The 14,073-nt window shown below is 46.7% G+C and overlaps 1 protein-coding gene across 1 annotated transcript in view; it reads right to left on the bottom strand.

The window, feature by feature from the left end:
• FER1L6 (fer-1 like family member 6) overlaps window positions 1-14,073 on the bottom strand; it is a 241,960-nt gene that overhangs the window by 138,574 nt on the left and 89,313 nt on the right. The window contains exons 11-15 of the mRNA XM_073590299.1: window positions 12,990-13,339; window positions 12,593-12,701; window positions 11,750-11,933; window positions 11,521-11,641; window positions 7,552-7,652 (exon numbers count right to left, since the gene is read on the bottom strand). Coding sequence (XP_073446400.1) covers window positions 7,552-7,652; window positions 11,521-11,641; window positions 11,750-11,933; window positions 12,593-12,701; window positions 12,990-13,339 — 865 coding nt within the window. The remainder of the gene's footprint in view (window positions 1-7,551; window positions 7,653-11,520; window positions 11,642-11,749; window positions 11,934-12,592; window positions 12,702-12,989; window positions 13,340-14,073) is intronic.

Raw genomic sequence — 14,073 nt, 5'->3', positions numbered from 1 at the left:
AGTTTTTGATCATCTATCTGGATGATATTTTGATCTTTTCCAGGGATTGGGACTCTCATGTGGAACATGTTCGGACTGTGTTCCGGATTTTGAGGGAGAATTCCCTGTATGTTAAGGGATCGAAATGTCTCTTTGGTGTACAGAGGATTTCATTTTTGGGATTTATTTTGTCTCTGTCAACTATTGAAATGGACCCGGCCAAGGTACAGGCCATTTATGATTGGGTTCAGCCCACTTCTTTGAAGGTCCTCCAGAAGTTTTTGGGTTTTGCTAATTTTTATCGTAAATTTATAGCTAATTTTCTGGTATTGCCAAACCATTGACTGATTTGACTAAGAAGGGTGTTGATGTGCTGAATTGGTCTCCAGAGGCTGTTTCTTCCTTTCAGGAGCTGAAGCGGAGGTTCATTTCTGCTCCGGTTTTGCGGCAACCTGATGTCTCACTCCAGTTTCAGGTAGAGGTGGACGCTTCTGAGATTGGTGCAGGAGCTGTTTTTGTCCCAAAAAGATCCGGTAACATCTAAAATGAATCCCTGTGCTTTCTTTTCCCGAAAGTTCTCCCCATCCGAACGCAACTATGATGTGGGGAATCGGGAACTGTTAGCCATGAAATGGGCATTTGAGGAGTTGAGACATTGGTTGGAGGGAGCTAAACATCAAGTCGTGGTCCTTACTGACCACAAGAATTTGATTTACCTTGAGTCGGCCAAACGCTTGAATCCTAGACAGGCTAGGTGGGCCTTGTTTTTCACACGTTTTGATTTTGTGGTCTCTTTTCTTCCGGGCACTAAGAATGTCAAGGCAGACACCCTCTCTAGGAGTTTCTTTGCTGATTCTCCTATTGAGACCAAGCCTGCTACCATCTTAGGTGAGGGGGTAGTTCTTTCTGCCATCTCGCCCGATTTGAGACGTGCTCTGGAAGAGTTCCAGGAACACAAACCTGAGCGTTGTCCCATTGGAAAATTGTATGTTCCTGACCAGTGGAGGAAGAGAGTAATGTCTGAAGTTCATTGCTCCGCATTGGCTGGTCATCCAGGTATTTTTGGTACTAGAGATTTGGTGAGTCGGTCTTTTTGGTGGCCCGCCTTGTCTCGTGATGTCAGGAATTTTGTGCAGTCCTGTGGGACTTGCTCCCGGTCTAAACCTTGTTCTCGCTCTAGTGGGTTGTTGATGCCTTTGCCGGTGCCCAGGAGGCCATGGACCCATATTTCAATGGATTTTATTTCTGATATGCCTGTCTCTCAGAGAATGACTGTTATTTGGGTGATTTGTGATAGATTCTCTAAGATGGTCCATCTTGTACCACTCCCTAAGTTGCCATCTTCCTCAGAGTTGGTGCCCTTGTTTTTGCAACAGGTGGTTCGCTTGCATGGGATTCCTGAGAACATTGTGTCTGACAGAGGAGTTCAGTTTGTTTCTAGATTTTGGAGGACTTTTTGTTCCAAGCTGGGAATTCAGTTGTCCCTCTCCTCTGCGTTTCACCCTCAGACCAATGGGCAGACGGAGAGAACAAACCAGACTTTGGAGTCTTATTTGAGATGTTTTATTTCTGTTGATCAGGATGATTGGGTTTCATTTTTGCCCTTGGCCGAATTTGCTTTAAATAATAGAGCTAGTTCTGCCACTTTTATGTCACCTTTTTTTTGTAACTTTGGGTTTCATCCTCGATTCTCTTCAGGGCAGGTGGAGTCTTCTGCCTGCCCAGGTGTTGACACTGTGGTGGGGAGAATGCACCAGATCTGGGGCCAAGTGGTGGATAAGTTATCTCTCTCCCAGGAAAAGGCCCAGCGGTTTTCCAACCGGCATAGGACCATTGGTCCCCGGTTTAAGGTGGGTGATATGGTTTGGTTGTCATCAAAGAATATCTCTATGAAGGTGGCTTCTCCAAAGTTTAAACCTAGATTTATTGGACCTTACAAGATTTTGGAGATTCTTAATCCGGTCACTTTTCGATTGGCTCTTCCTGTTACATTCAAGATCCATAACGTGTTTCATAATTCTCTGTTAAAGAGGTTTGTTGAGCCAGTAGTTCCTGTGGTGGCACCTCCTGACCCTGTATTGGTTGAAGGTAATGTGGAATATGTGGTTGAGAAGATAGTGGATTCTCGTCTGGCTAGACGGAGACTCCAGTATTTGGTTAAGTTTCCACTTAACCAAATACTGGAGTCTCCGTCTAGCCAGACGAGAATCCACTATCTTCTCAGTATCAGGGTTATGGCCAGGAGTATAATTCTTGGGTCTCTGCATCCGATATTCATGCCGAAAGATTGGTTCGTGCTTTTCATCTGGCCCATCCTGATCGCCCTGGTGGCGTGGATGAGGGTTCGGTGACCCCTCCTCAAGGGGGAGGTACTGTTATGAGCTCATTTTCTCCATCACCTTTGATGTCCGATCAACTCCCTCTGCTGGTGAAAGGAGGTAGTGAAATTGATTTGGATGGGAAAAACCTGTCATCTGAACAGGTGGAGTGTGATTGGACATCCGGAATCTCTGAGTGGATATAAGGCTGCCGACGCCCTGCTGGGTTGCTGGTGATCCTCTCTGCTCTGAGCTCTGGCCTCCAGTTTAGTCCTGTCTACTAAAGCTAAGTTTTTTCTCTGCTATTTTTCCATGAGATTTTGTCTGGTTTACTTAGTGTTTGTGTTCAGCCAGCCCTGGTTGGGACTGGCTGAACTCCATTTTTGTCTCTGATCAGTTGATCTCTTTGCCCTGTTTTCAGAATATACCTGAGTGCTGATATAGTGATTTTGAAGTCTAGTGACTTCAGGACCTTTTCTATCAGACGTGTTGGACATTATTTTTGACAGGGTTTTTGCGTGATTGCAGACAGTTGCTTTTCTTTCCTGTCCTATCTAGTTAGTGAGGGCCCCATCATTTGCTCAGCCTGTCTTTCTGTCTGTGTTTGTGTTTTCATCTGTTTTCACCGTCAATACATGTTGGGGGCTGTCTATTGCTTTGGGGTCTGCTCTGGGGCAGTTTAGATTTCCCCTTTCTTTCTTTAGGTTTATTTAGTTCTCCGGCTGTGAACGATGTGTCTGGGACCACCGTAGGAACACCCCACGACTACTGTTAGTTGTTGTGAATAGGATCAGGGGTCTGCAATCCGCTAGCTACCAACCTCTCTGGTTTTCTGGACTTAGCTTGTATTTTTGTTTTATCCTCCTCTGGTGACTCATTCATAACAGCTTCCCATCTGGACCGTCAGCAGCTGGAGGATGAGATAGCCCAACTGACCTGCCATCTGCGGCTGAGACAAGAAGCCTTATGGACTCTGAACCTGCAGCATGCCCAGGAGGGGCCTACACCGGCGGTACCTTCAGCACCGGTACCCGTCGCCACTGCACAAGCTCCACCCCAGGCAGCACCCTTGGAGCCGGAGGAGGCTGCAATACCTGGCAGCGTCCAACACCATCCCAGCGATGCAACCGCCGCTGAGCGTTGTCTGCCCAGAGGAGTCATCTGAGGGCCTGTGGCTTGAAGCAAAGAAAGCTGAGCCCCTGCCTGGACCTAGCGTGGCTGCGCAGGTCCCACCGGAGATCCCCACGGATCCGGAGCCACCATCTGCTCCACGGCCATCTCCAGTGCTTAACCGGGCAGTTCCAACCGCCACCACTGCCACCAGGAGCCGCACCGTGCCTGCACCGGAGCCAAGACCTCACCGCCAGGAGGCACCAGGTATGCATGTCGCCCCTGAAGCTAGGGAAGCCACTGGGTACCCACCGGCTACAGCGGCCGGACAGGTAGTGCTGGACTTGGTCTGGGACCGGGATACTAGTCCACGGGGGGAAATACCTGAACCCCTAACAGTGGTGCCGCGCTCCACGGTGGGCAGGGGCCGGTCCCAGGAAGAGGAGGAGGAGACGAGAGTCCGATGCCAGGAGACCATCCGCCAGCTGGCAGCCGAGGAGAGGGCACGAGAGCAGAGGAGGCTGGCAGTGCTGGGCCCTGACCTGGACCGTAAGGAGAAGGTCCGTGCTGGACATTATGGTCCCCAGGATTCGGCAGGATGGGGTCAGGTCCTCAATGTTAATCACGAACGGGGGTTTGGGTTCATAGCAGACCCCCAGAGGATCTCTGACCTATTTTTCAGCCAGAGGGATGTCGAGTCTCACCTCCGGAGGGGACACCCAGCGCGTGACCTACAGCCAGGGGAATATGTCACCTTTACCCGGCATGAAGGGCTACGCGGCTGGTACGCCCTAAACATACGCCGCATACCGGAGGACTTATTGGCAACTTATCTGAAGGAGAAAGCGTGTGTATCCCCGGCAGAAAAACCTCCCCCAGTAGTTACCAAAACTGTGTTTGTACCCACACCAGTGGGCCAGGCTACGTCGGTACCAATCCAGCATCCCTTGGTACAAGTCACCACCCCTGCTGTACCTCAGGCAGCAGCTATGCCAGCTGAATACCAGCAATTCATCAACCCACCAGGAGGTGGACACACAGAGCATCTCCCCTGGACGCAGCCCAAGCAACCAGCTTCCAGAACCCCAGGAGGGGACAACTAGCCATAACATTTCAAATAACTAACTCTGTTACCCAGGAGGGTATTTGCACTGTTGTGCTTTAAAGTTATTTTTGCTTGTTCATCATGTTTTTTCTTGTTTTTGTTGCCCAGTTTTATTGGCAGCGTTTCTCGCACTTGAACTGTGGAGATCATGGACATTGAATGATCCAAGACTTTGATGTATATAGTTGCACCTCCTTAGGTGCCCTTTCTTGGTTTTACATAGCCCTTTTATGGATAAGAACTACCTCATCGTGGAGCATGGCTCCTACCAAAAGGACACTGCAAGAGATCCCGGATGGGAGCGGTGTCCAGCACTTACAAGAATTATTGAAGTTTTGATGTGAAGTATTTTATAATGTGCCTTATGAAAGTATTGATAGAGAATAGCTTTTATATAGAATCTAGTTAATAGCAATAACTTTTAGGAATGTTTTAATAAAGAAATTTGAATAAAGATAAAGATTTGAAAAAGGCAGGTGACGAACCAGGTATCAACGGTTGTCACTTAAATGTGAAAGAAGTGATGAAGAAATGTATTGATGATAATGCTTGAAATAGGACTTTGAATTAGGAACTGTAGTAAGATATAGTTAGTTAAAATTGTTTGTAACGTTCAAGAATGAGTGCCTCTCATACTGAGAAGATTAGATAAGAACTGTTTAATAGCATTACAAAAATTTTGTATGTTCCTTTATTTGTCCATCTTTGCTTCTTTTGCAGCCCGCGGACGTGCTGTGTTTAACGGGGGGGTATGTGGCGCCCCTGAGGGTTCAGTCGCCACAGAGGTACTGCACCTCCTCCTGAGGTGTGGTACCCCACCATCCAGGTAAGGTGGAGACACCGGACCACACTCCAACACCTGCACCCCATACCACAAAGTAGTGTACCAAAGCACCTTCGGCAGCTCCCTGCTTGGAGTGTAGCATTGCACCCCTTGGTGGCTCCCTGCTTGGAACACGAAACGTGCTGGGAGGTGGGTGGAGCTGAGTTTACATAAAAGGAGCGGGAGAACATTAGGATACGGTCAGAGAGATTGAGAGATCCCCAGGAGAGGGATGGATTAATGGAAGTGCTGCAGCAGACCTCAGTGACCTGGGTCTGCTGGCACAGGAAAGAGACATTTTGGAAAGCCTGCCTGATTCTCCATAAGAAGGAAAGGATTAGTACGGAATGTGAGGAGAATAAGAGAACAAGGACCAGGGTTAGAGGAGAACCCTTCCCAAGTTCTAAGCGCAAGGCCGGGGTTCGGTCCCCGAGGTTGTATGGATACTAATGGTCCTGCAGCAGACACCGGAGGAATAGAAGTTGTGACCACTTTATTCCCACACCAGACTTGGGGGCACAACAGCAACGATAGTGAGCCGGGACTAGGTAGAAGGAGTCCCCGTAGTAGGCTACAGCTGTCTGCCTTACAAGTAGAGTTCATAGGAACATCTGACAGGAGGAACTGCAGTGTAACTCAGTACTGTGAGTACTTCACTCAAAGGCGCTAAGAGGGAGACGTTCAGAAAAGGCACATATGTTGGCGGAGTGTTGGAAAGGAGTACTTCGTCTTGCCTGGAAGTTGGCTGAACCCCTGACCTAGAGGACACGACACGGATGCGGGCACCTGTACCACAACAGACTGTGAGTAAAGCTTTGGAACTACATGCCCTGGTGTCCTCCACTTATTCCTGCGCCAGCCTGTCCGACACTGCTACATCCCTCCTGCGCTCGACACTGCACCATCTAAGTGTCACTTCACCTACACTGCCCTGGGACTACAGCCCTGCCTGTGGAGGGCTATAACATCATTGCTGCACTACACCATCTGTCCCAGAGGATCTGTCTGCAACGTCAGCTTAACATCTTCCTTGCCGAACACCACAGGTGGCATCACGAATCACTTATAAACTTTCACCACCAATAAGCACACTGAAACAACCCCTTTTGTAATGGAGCCCCAGGGCCACGGACCGGGTCACTGCTGTTGTGGCAAATCCCCGTTGAGAAGATCAACCGGCCCGGTACCGAGTACCCCACAGCCCTGGTGAGTGAGGACGCTCCACCAGCGCTTTGCAGGCATGAGGAAGTCAGCTCCCTGCAGGCCCCTGAAGGTCCCCGCCGCCATATTGGATCCGGGAACCTGCAGGGAAGGAGGCCCCCGCAGCAGCGCTGCACATCGCGCTGCTCCGGGGGTCTCAGGGAAGCACGGAGGGAGCCCCCTCCCTGCGCGCTTCTCTCCTATGCCCCCGGTACACTGTGATCATGTTTGATCGCGGTGTGCCAGGGGTTAACGTGCCGGGGGCGGTCCGTGACCTCCCCTGACACATAGTGCCGGGTGTCAGCTGTGATAATCAGCTGACACCCGGCCGCGATCAGCGGCGCTCCCATGGGGGGCGCCCCTGATCGCTATGACGTACTATTCCGTCCTTGGGAATTAGGTCCCAGGTCACATGGACGGAATAGTACGTCTAATGTAGGAAAGGAGTTAAGAATATGTAGATGGTAGCATTTGAAAGATCCAGCAACAGCAATCATCCTGCTTCTTGACAGTTTCCATTTTACTACACAAATTAAAAAATAATGAACATGTGGTACAGCAAGGCATAAATTTTACAGACTTATGCCGGTATATGATCAATGAGAAATGTGTACTTTTTATTTCTTGCCATAAATATGTAATTTTTTTTAGTTGGTGTAAATGTCGTTGTTTTCCTGAATCCAGTGATGTTTTTCATTTGTTCCTGCGCTTCTCCGTTCCTTAGATATGCCCTCTCTTTCTTTTACAAAAACCTTGTCTTTTTGTGACAAATGGGCGTGGTCTTCAGCTCTTTGTGTGGGCGGCTTCTTGATGAACACACCCATGTGGAAAACGATGCTAGATTTACATGCAAGAAAGAGGAGGCTATTTCTCAGGAACTGAGAGGAGCAGGAATAAAAGGAAAACATCACTGGATTCAGGAGAACAGCGGCATTTACATCAGGTAAAAATATTACATATTTACGGTAGGTGAGAGGTTCCCTTTAATGATTATTATTGATAAGGGATGATCGTACTTGCTCTGGCTGATAAAGTCAGTGAGAACGTCTCTCATCTTTTCTTCAGGGGCAAAATCAGAAACTTTGACAAGTTCTTTCATATGTTCTAATCCTTCTTCCTAGAAAGTAAAGGTCACAGTGTTAGAATATCAAGAGGGCTTGTTTAAGACTTTCATTTAATGTTTTTATCTTAGGATGGCCTATTAATGTATGATAAACGAGTCCAATCAGCAGAAGGTAGTGTCCCTATGTGACAGGCACGACACATACAGTACATGGAGAGCCCATTGAATAGGATCTCCATGCATGTGTCATGCCTGTCACGCAGCCGCGACACATGCAGCTGCGGAGCCGAACGGCTGATCAGCAACCGTGATCCAGGAAGCCGGGTTCCCTCTGCAGCTTATTCGGTTAGCGCAAGCTATAGCTTGCCAAATAAGAGGGGACCTGAACAAATTCGCTCAACTCTACTCTTTATGGATAGGGTATAAATTACTAATCACTGGGGGTTCAACCACTGGAAACCCCACCTGTCATGGCACTGTTACAGGATCTCCCAGGGCTAGGGGCTCCTTCCCCTAGCTCTGGGATATCCTTTCCCGGGGATCAAGGAGCCCTAGCTATCCTTGATCAAGGTGCCCTAGCTATCCTTGATCCCCAGATTACTTCTGATGGTGACATCGCCGGGGCCTTGCCTTGCTGAGCTCCTATCAGCACTTTTCTGTTCTCTCCCCCACCCAGGGAAGTGGGGAGTTGTAGTGTATAAGAATACACAAACAAGACTAACAAGTGAAGAATTACAGGGATAAATCAAAATATTAATCATACAAATATGCACTCACAAACCCTGCAGAATTGAACATGGTGAAGTAAAGAGGAGAGGATGAGGATATGCACACAAATTACCAAGCAACAGTCTCTTAAACAACAATTGAAATGCCTCCTCAAACAACCAACTCTAGAACCAGGCAGTATGAAACTAAGACTGGCAATCCCTGATTGCAAGAGGCGAGTATAAATAGCAGAGGGGAGTGGCCAACACTGAACAGCTGAGACCATCAAAGCAGTAAAGCTTAGGAGCTCTCAACTGAACAGATTAACCTGCACTGCTAACAGAAACCTGCACTGTTTAATATGATGTTGAAGTGCTTCGAATTAGTGTAGGAGTGAGTGAAATCAGTTGCCGTGGTCTTCTAGCCTCACTCTGTCACGGTAAAACCTGTGACACCCCACCAATCACAGTAAAACAGGTCCTTCTGAATGGAGTATAGGCACTTCCATGCCACTCACTGTTCACGGGACTGCCAGAGATAGAGCAATGCACTGTATTCCGTTTTCTTCAGCCAACCCATAGATATTTAGGGGTCTCAGTTGGTGAACTCCTAGTGATCAGCAGATCATCTGTTGACACTTAGAAACTATTAACAACTGCTGTTTACCGTTTATTGCAAAATGGTTTCCATTTCAGGGGTTACACCCTCCAGTTCAGCTCATAAACACTTAATGTATATCTGACTATTTGGATTTTAGGTGTTTCTGACCATATAAATGGAAGAAGTTGTAACCTTCAACCCTGGAAAAACCCTTTTAATAGTTTTTCCAAACACAGTGCCTCATTTTGTGTGTGGTTGTGCCTAGTACAGCAGCTTAGCCCTGTTCACATATGTCATGTAGGGCCCGGGATATGGAGGGATTTAGGAGGAACAAGTTATCACAAGTTCCTATTACGCCCCTTTCAGAAAACACTGCTTAATAATTTCACATAGTTGAATAGGGGAGAGGAAGGTGGACTGTTATAGTGGGGCCTAGGACCTTCATGTGATGCTTCTATTTGGGGGTAAGGGGTCATTTAGCTGACGGAGCAGACAGGTCAGTGGTACATGGTTACTGATAAGCTAGAGTGGTGAAAGGTTTCAAGAAATTCCCTGTTGGGTTAAGAATACAGAGAGATTAGTTTTTCACATTTCCTGGTGGTATAGATCAGTGAAGGGGTCAATGGTAAATTGAGAGTGTGGGCTCAGTACTCCAGTAGTCCATTTTGATACTCCCTGGGCATAAGTGATAACCCAATAGTCATATTTTTTGGGAAGAGGATGAAAGGGAATGTGTCCCTCCCCGGCGGTAACTAGTGCTGCATGGCTATTAAGATGGATAATTAAATTGTCGCAGTTAAGTTGGATTTTAATTAAATCGTGTATTTCTTTCCTGCCATTGTTACATCGAGACCTTTTCTTTCTTAATCCCAATAGACCGTCCCCAAGTGATTTCTGCACACTGACATTATCGCTGTGTCACCCAACATCTGCGTGTTGTTGTATATCTTACGTTTTACAAACCTCGCAGAAACCTGCGGCGCTATCTAGCGCTTTTAGTAGATAACCTTTCTAATCAAGGTACTGCTGCGGTACAATATTTCAATTAGACCTGTGTAAGTGGCTGAGATATCACTCAAATATACACAGGGATAATTTATCTATATATATAATCACCTTATTATGTCTGTCTGTCTGTAACCGCCAGGCCTCGACCAATCAGCGGCAGGCGCAGTCCGTAATTTGGAGGACGCACGCCACCACTACCATCGGGAGATCAGCGGCGCTAGCCACTGATCTCCCGACAGTTGCCGCCGGTCATCTCCGGCCACTCGCACTTCAGCGGCAACGCAGCCAGCAGATGACCGGCGCTAGCCGGTACCCAGGGTCCGGAGGACAGGGGACTCCTCCGGACCGTGGGTACCATCAACCTGTAAAAAATAGAAATAAAATAAAAAAGAGTGATATACTCACCTTCCGGCAGCCTCCGGACTCTTTCTCTCCTCTCCACGCTCCCGACATCTTCCGTTCCCAGTAATACTTTGCGCCAAAGACCGCTGATGACGTCGCGCTCTCGCAAGAGTGACGTCAGCGGCGGTCTTTGACGCAAAGCATTACTGGGAACGGAAGATGCCGGGAGCGTGGAGAGGACGGACATAGTCCGGGGGCCGTCGGAAGGTGAAAATCTGTAAAAATAGAGTTAAAATAAATCATAGTGATATACTCACCATCCGACGGCCCCCCGGACTCTTTCCCTCCGCTCACCATGCGCCCGGCACCTTCCGGTCCCAGTAATGCTTTGCGCGAAACACCGCTGATGACATCACGCTCTCGCGAGAGTGACGTCATCTCCGGGCCTTCGCGCTAAGCATAACTGGGACCGGAAGATGCCGGAAGCGTGGTGAGAGGAGGGAAAGAGTCCGGGGGCCGTCGGATGGTGAGTATATCACTTTTTTTTATTTTAATCTCCCGCTGGCCATATTCTAGAGTACCCGATGCTTTAGAATCGGGTCACCATCTAGTAATTATTATATTCTTGTTGTAATGGAAATCAGATCCTCGTGCACTGACGTCCTACTGAGCATGAAGGCTTTGGCACCACTCATACTGCAATGCCCTGCACATGGGGTAAGCGACATCACAAGAACTATGCTACATTTCTTATTGGACGTATTTGCTAATATTATTATTATTACACCTACTACATATTGGGATAGGATCTTGGAGATGGGAATACCCCTGTAAAAGGAAATGTTCACCCAGGTCCCTGAACAAAGATCCGAGTGGTGCCAATGACTTCTTGACCCACATACCTGTGCACTCATGTAGGTCGTAACGTCATCGGCACCGCTTGCCTCCGTTGCAGAAGTGAGCGGTGCCGGATTAACCTTTAATATGGGAACCTTAGGTTAGTTTGTTAATATCCGATTGGTGGGGTCCGACTCTTGACATCCCAGTAGATCAGCTGATTGATGGTGCCTCGGTGCCCGCCCAGGAAGTGGCACAGCTCCATGTATTGTGCAGGCGATTACAAATGGATGAGGAGGTTTGCACTGGGCTGTCACGGACATCGAACCAGGGCGCAAATCTTTTTGTTCATCTCCAATAACAATATGAAATGTTATATATAATACGCTATCTCATATAATATAGACAGTAATGTGACATGACTCACCAGGTGGTCCGCCATTTTCTGCAGCACGTTGGACGTGTACAATCTAAATGTCTGATCGCCCCATGTACTTTTCAAATAGACACATGGCTTTTTCTCATAAAATGGTAAATAGTGATAATTCCTTTATAAAAGAGAAGAAAAAAAATTGAGGGCATTGCAAAAATGAGAAACCCCTAAAGGAGCCCCTAAATCTACAGCACCAGTCTTAGGACTGAGCAGATATGATTACCTGTTTCCCTCAGTTATCACTGGTTTCTCTGGTGTCGTCATGGATCTGAAGGACATTGATATATCGTGCGCCCCATCACTTTCCTCGGTATGTAGTAATGGGGCGCTCTCTGCATCTTCAGCTTCTGATGTTTTCTTCTTACTTGTGTGAGGTGATACCCCATCAAGAACATTTCCATAGTTACCTGTGATTCATTGAAATCATCATTATTCAAGTGTTCTGCTCTCACATCCAGAGCTGCATTCAAAATACTGCTGACTATTATTTAAAATCCAACAGCAGTGTCCCCGCTAATGTACCTTCTTTCAATTTTACACTATATGGACAAAAGTATGTGCTCCTTCCACATCCCAGCTACACGAAGACCTCCCATTATGCGTCTATAGACATTAAAAAAGTTGTTCACTACTTAAACAACTTCTTCTCATGACCCACATAAAATAATAAAGCTTATATTTTCCCATGCCGGCGCCGTTCCCGCGATGTCGGCATTCGATCTCCGCTGCAGTTGTTGTGAGACGTGACCCCCGGCGCCCAATCAGCGCTGGCGTCACTGTCCCCCACCTCCTATCGAATTGAGCAGGAAGAGGAAGCCCGAGATCAGCTGCAGCCCGGACTTCCTCTTCACGTTCGAATTGTCCGAAGGCGGAGACAGTGACGCCGGTCCAACCATTCCACAGCGTATGCTGCCTCTGAATTTAAACAATGCACTCATTCAATGACAGCAAGCAGAGGTCTTGTAAACCGTCAAGTGCTGAAGCACAAATCCCATTAAATAAATGTAGAATCCTTAGATCTGAAATGGCTATTAGGTTCATATGACTTTGTATGGGTTTCTCTTACCTACAGTAACCTCAAAGCTGATCGGTTTATCTCCAGTCTTCCGGTCGATCAGTGTAGCCTCAAAAAAGGATCCAAAAAGTAGAAAATCTTCAACTTTTTCTTCTTGGATCTGCAAAAGTCACAGACACTGCTGACTAAAGAGTCCTCATTGCCTATACCAATAGTACAGTAAAACAAGGGTGTCAGGAGGACTCCCGGATAAATGGCCTGCCTCCTGGACTTCTGGAAGAAAAGGCTATCCTCCTAGATTATCAGTAATTACATTGGTCATGATGCTTTGCCTATACTACTGGTCAGAGCATATTCTGGAGCTGTAGCTACGATCGACTTCATGCATTGAGCTCCACAAACTTGGACTAGGCCAAACATTTAATAACTACTTCATGTATGGACTGACCTCAGGAGGAACGTCAAAAGGCTCAACTTCAACCTGAGTAGAGTTGGTCTTGTCCGCGCCGGCTGGAGCTTTCGTCTCTTCTGATCCCTTCTCTCCTTTTTCTTTTCCTGACCCTTTTGATCCCTTTGAGTCCTTCAAAGGGACTTTAATGTCTTTGATGATTTTAGAAAATTTTGACTCATGAGCTGCTCCAGAGAGAATCTCTACAGCAATTTCAATTAAGATACGTCCCCTGAATGAGACCCCTTCCCCATGACCCTCATTAAGTTCTTGATAGTCATCCATTAAAGTAGTGTTACGAGGAGAGCCGTACAAATTTATCCAGGCTGGACCAAAAGTTGGAAGAAACCCTACAGTATAAAATATAGAATATTATATAAAATGGTAAATTACTATTAGTGGAAATAACAAGTGATATTAGCATATAGTGCTGAACATTATTACTCTGTCTGCATTAAAGGTTCCTTCCCATCTCGTAAACTGATAGTGAGCATATTATCATTATATGACTGGTGGGGCATAACCTCTGAGACCCACAACAATCCTGATAATGAAGGGACAAGCCGTCACAAACACCTCTAAGTTTTCACAGCGTGGCACCCCTGGCCACCTGGTTGGGATATATATAGGAATCTAACTAATATAATACTGCTCCTATGCAAAAGAATATGACTTCTATATTACTGCCCCTATGTACAAGAATATAACTACTATAATACTGCTCCTATGTACAAGAATATAACTGCTATAATACTGCCCCATGTACAAGAATATCACTACTATAATACTGCCCCTATGTACAAGAATATAACTACTATAATACGGCCCCTATGTACAAGAATATGACTACTATAATACTGCCCCTATGTACAAGAATATCACTACTATAATACTGCCCCTATGTACAAGAATATAACTGCTATAATACTGCCCCCTATGTACAAGAATATAACTACTATAATACTGCCCCTATGTACAAGAATATAACTACTATAATACTGCCCCTATGTACAAGAATATCACTACTATAATACTGCCCCTATGTACAAGAATATAACTACTATAATACTGCCCCTATGTACAA

This window comes from Dendrobates tinctorius, unplaced genomic scaffold (genome assembly GCF_039654945.1).
Source record: "Dendrobates tinctorius isolate UK_male_01 unplaced genomic scaffold, ASM3965494v1 ptg000116l, whole genome shotgun sequence".
Taxonomy (NCBI): Eukaryota; Metazoa; Chordata; class Amphibia; order Anura; family Dendrobatidae; genus Dendrobates; species Dendrobates tinctorius.
This window is presented reverse-complemented; position numbering and strand designations above follow the sequence as displayed.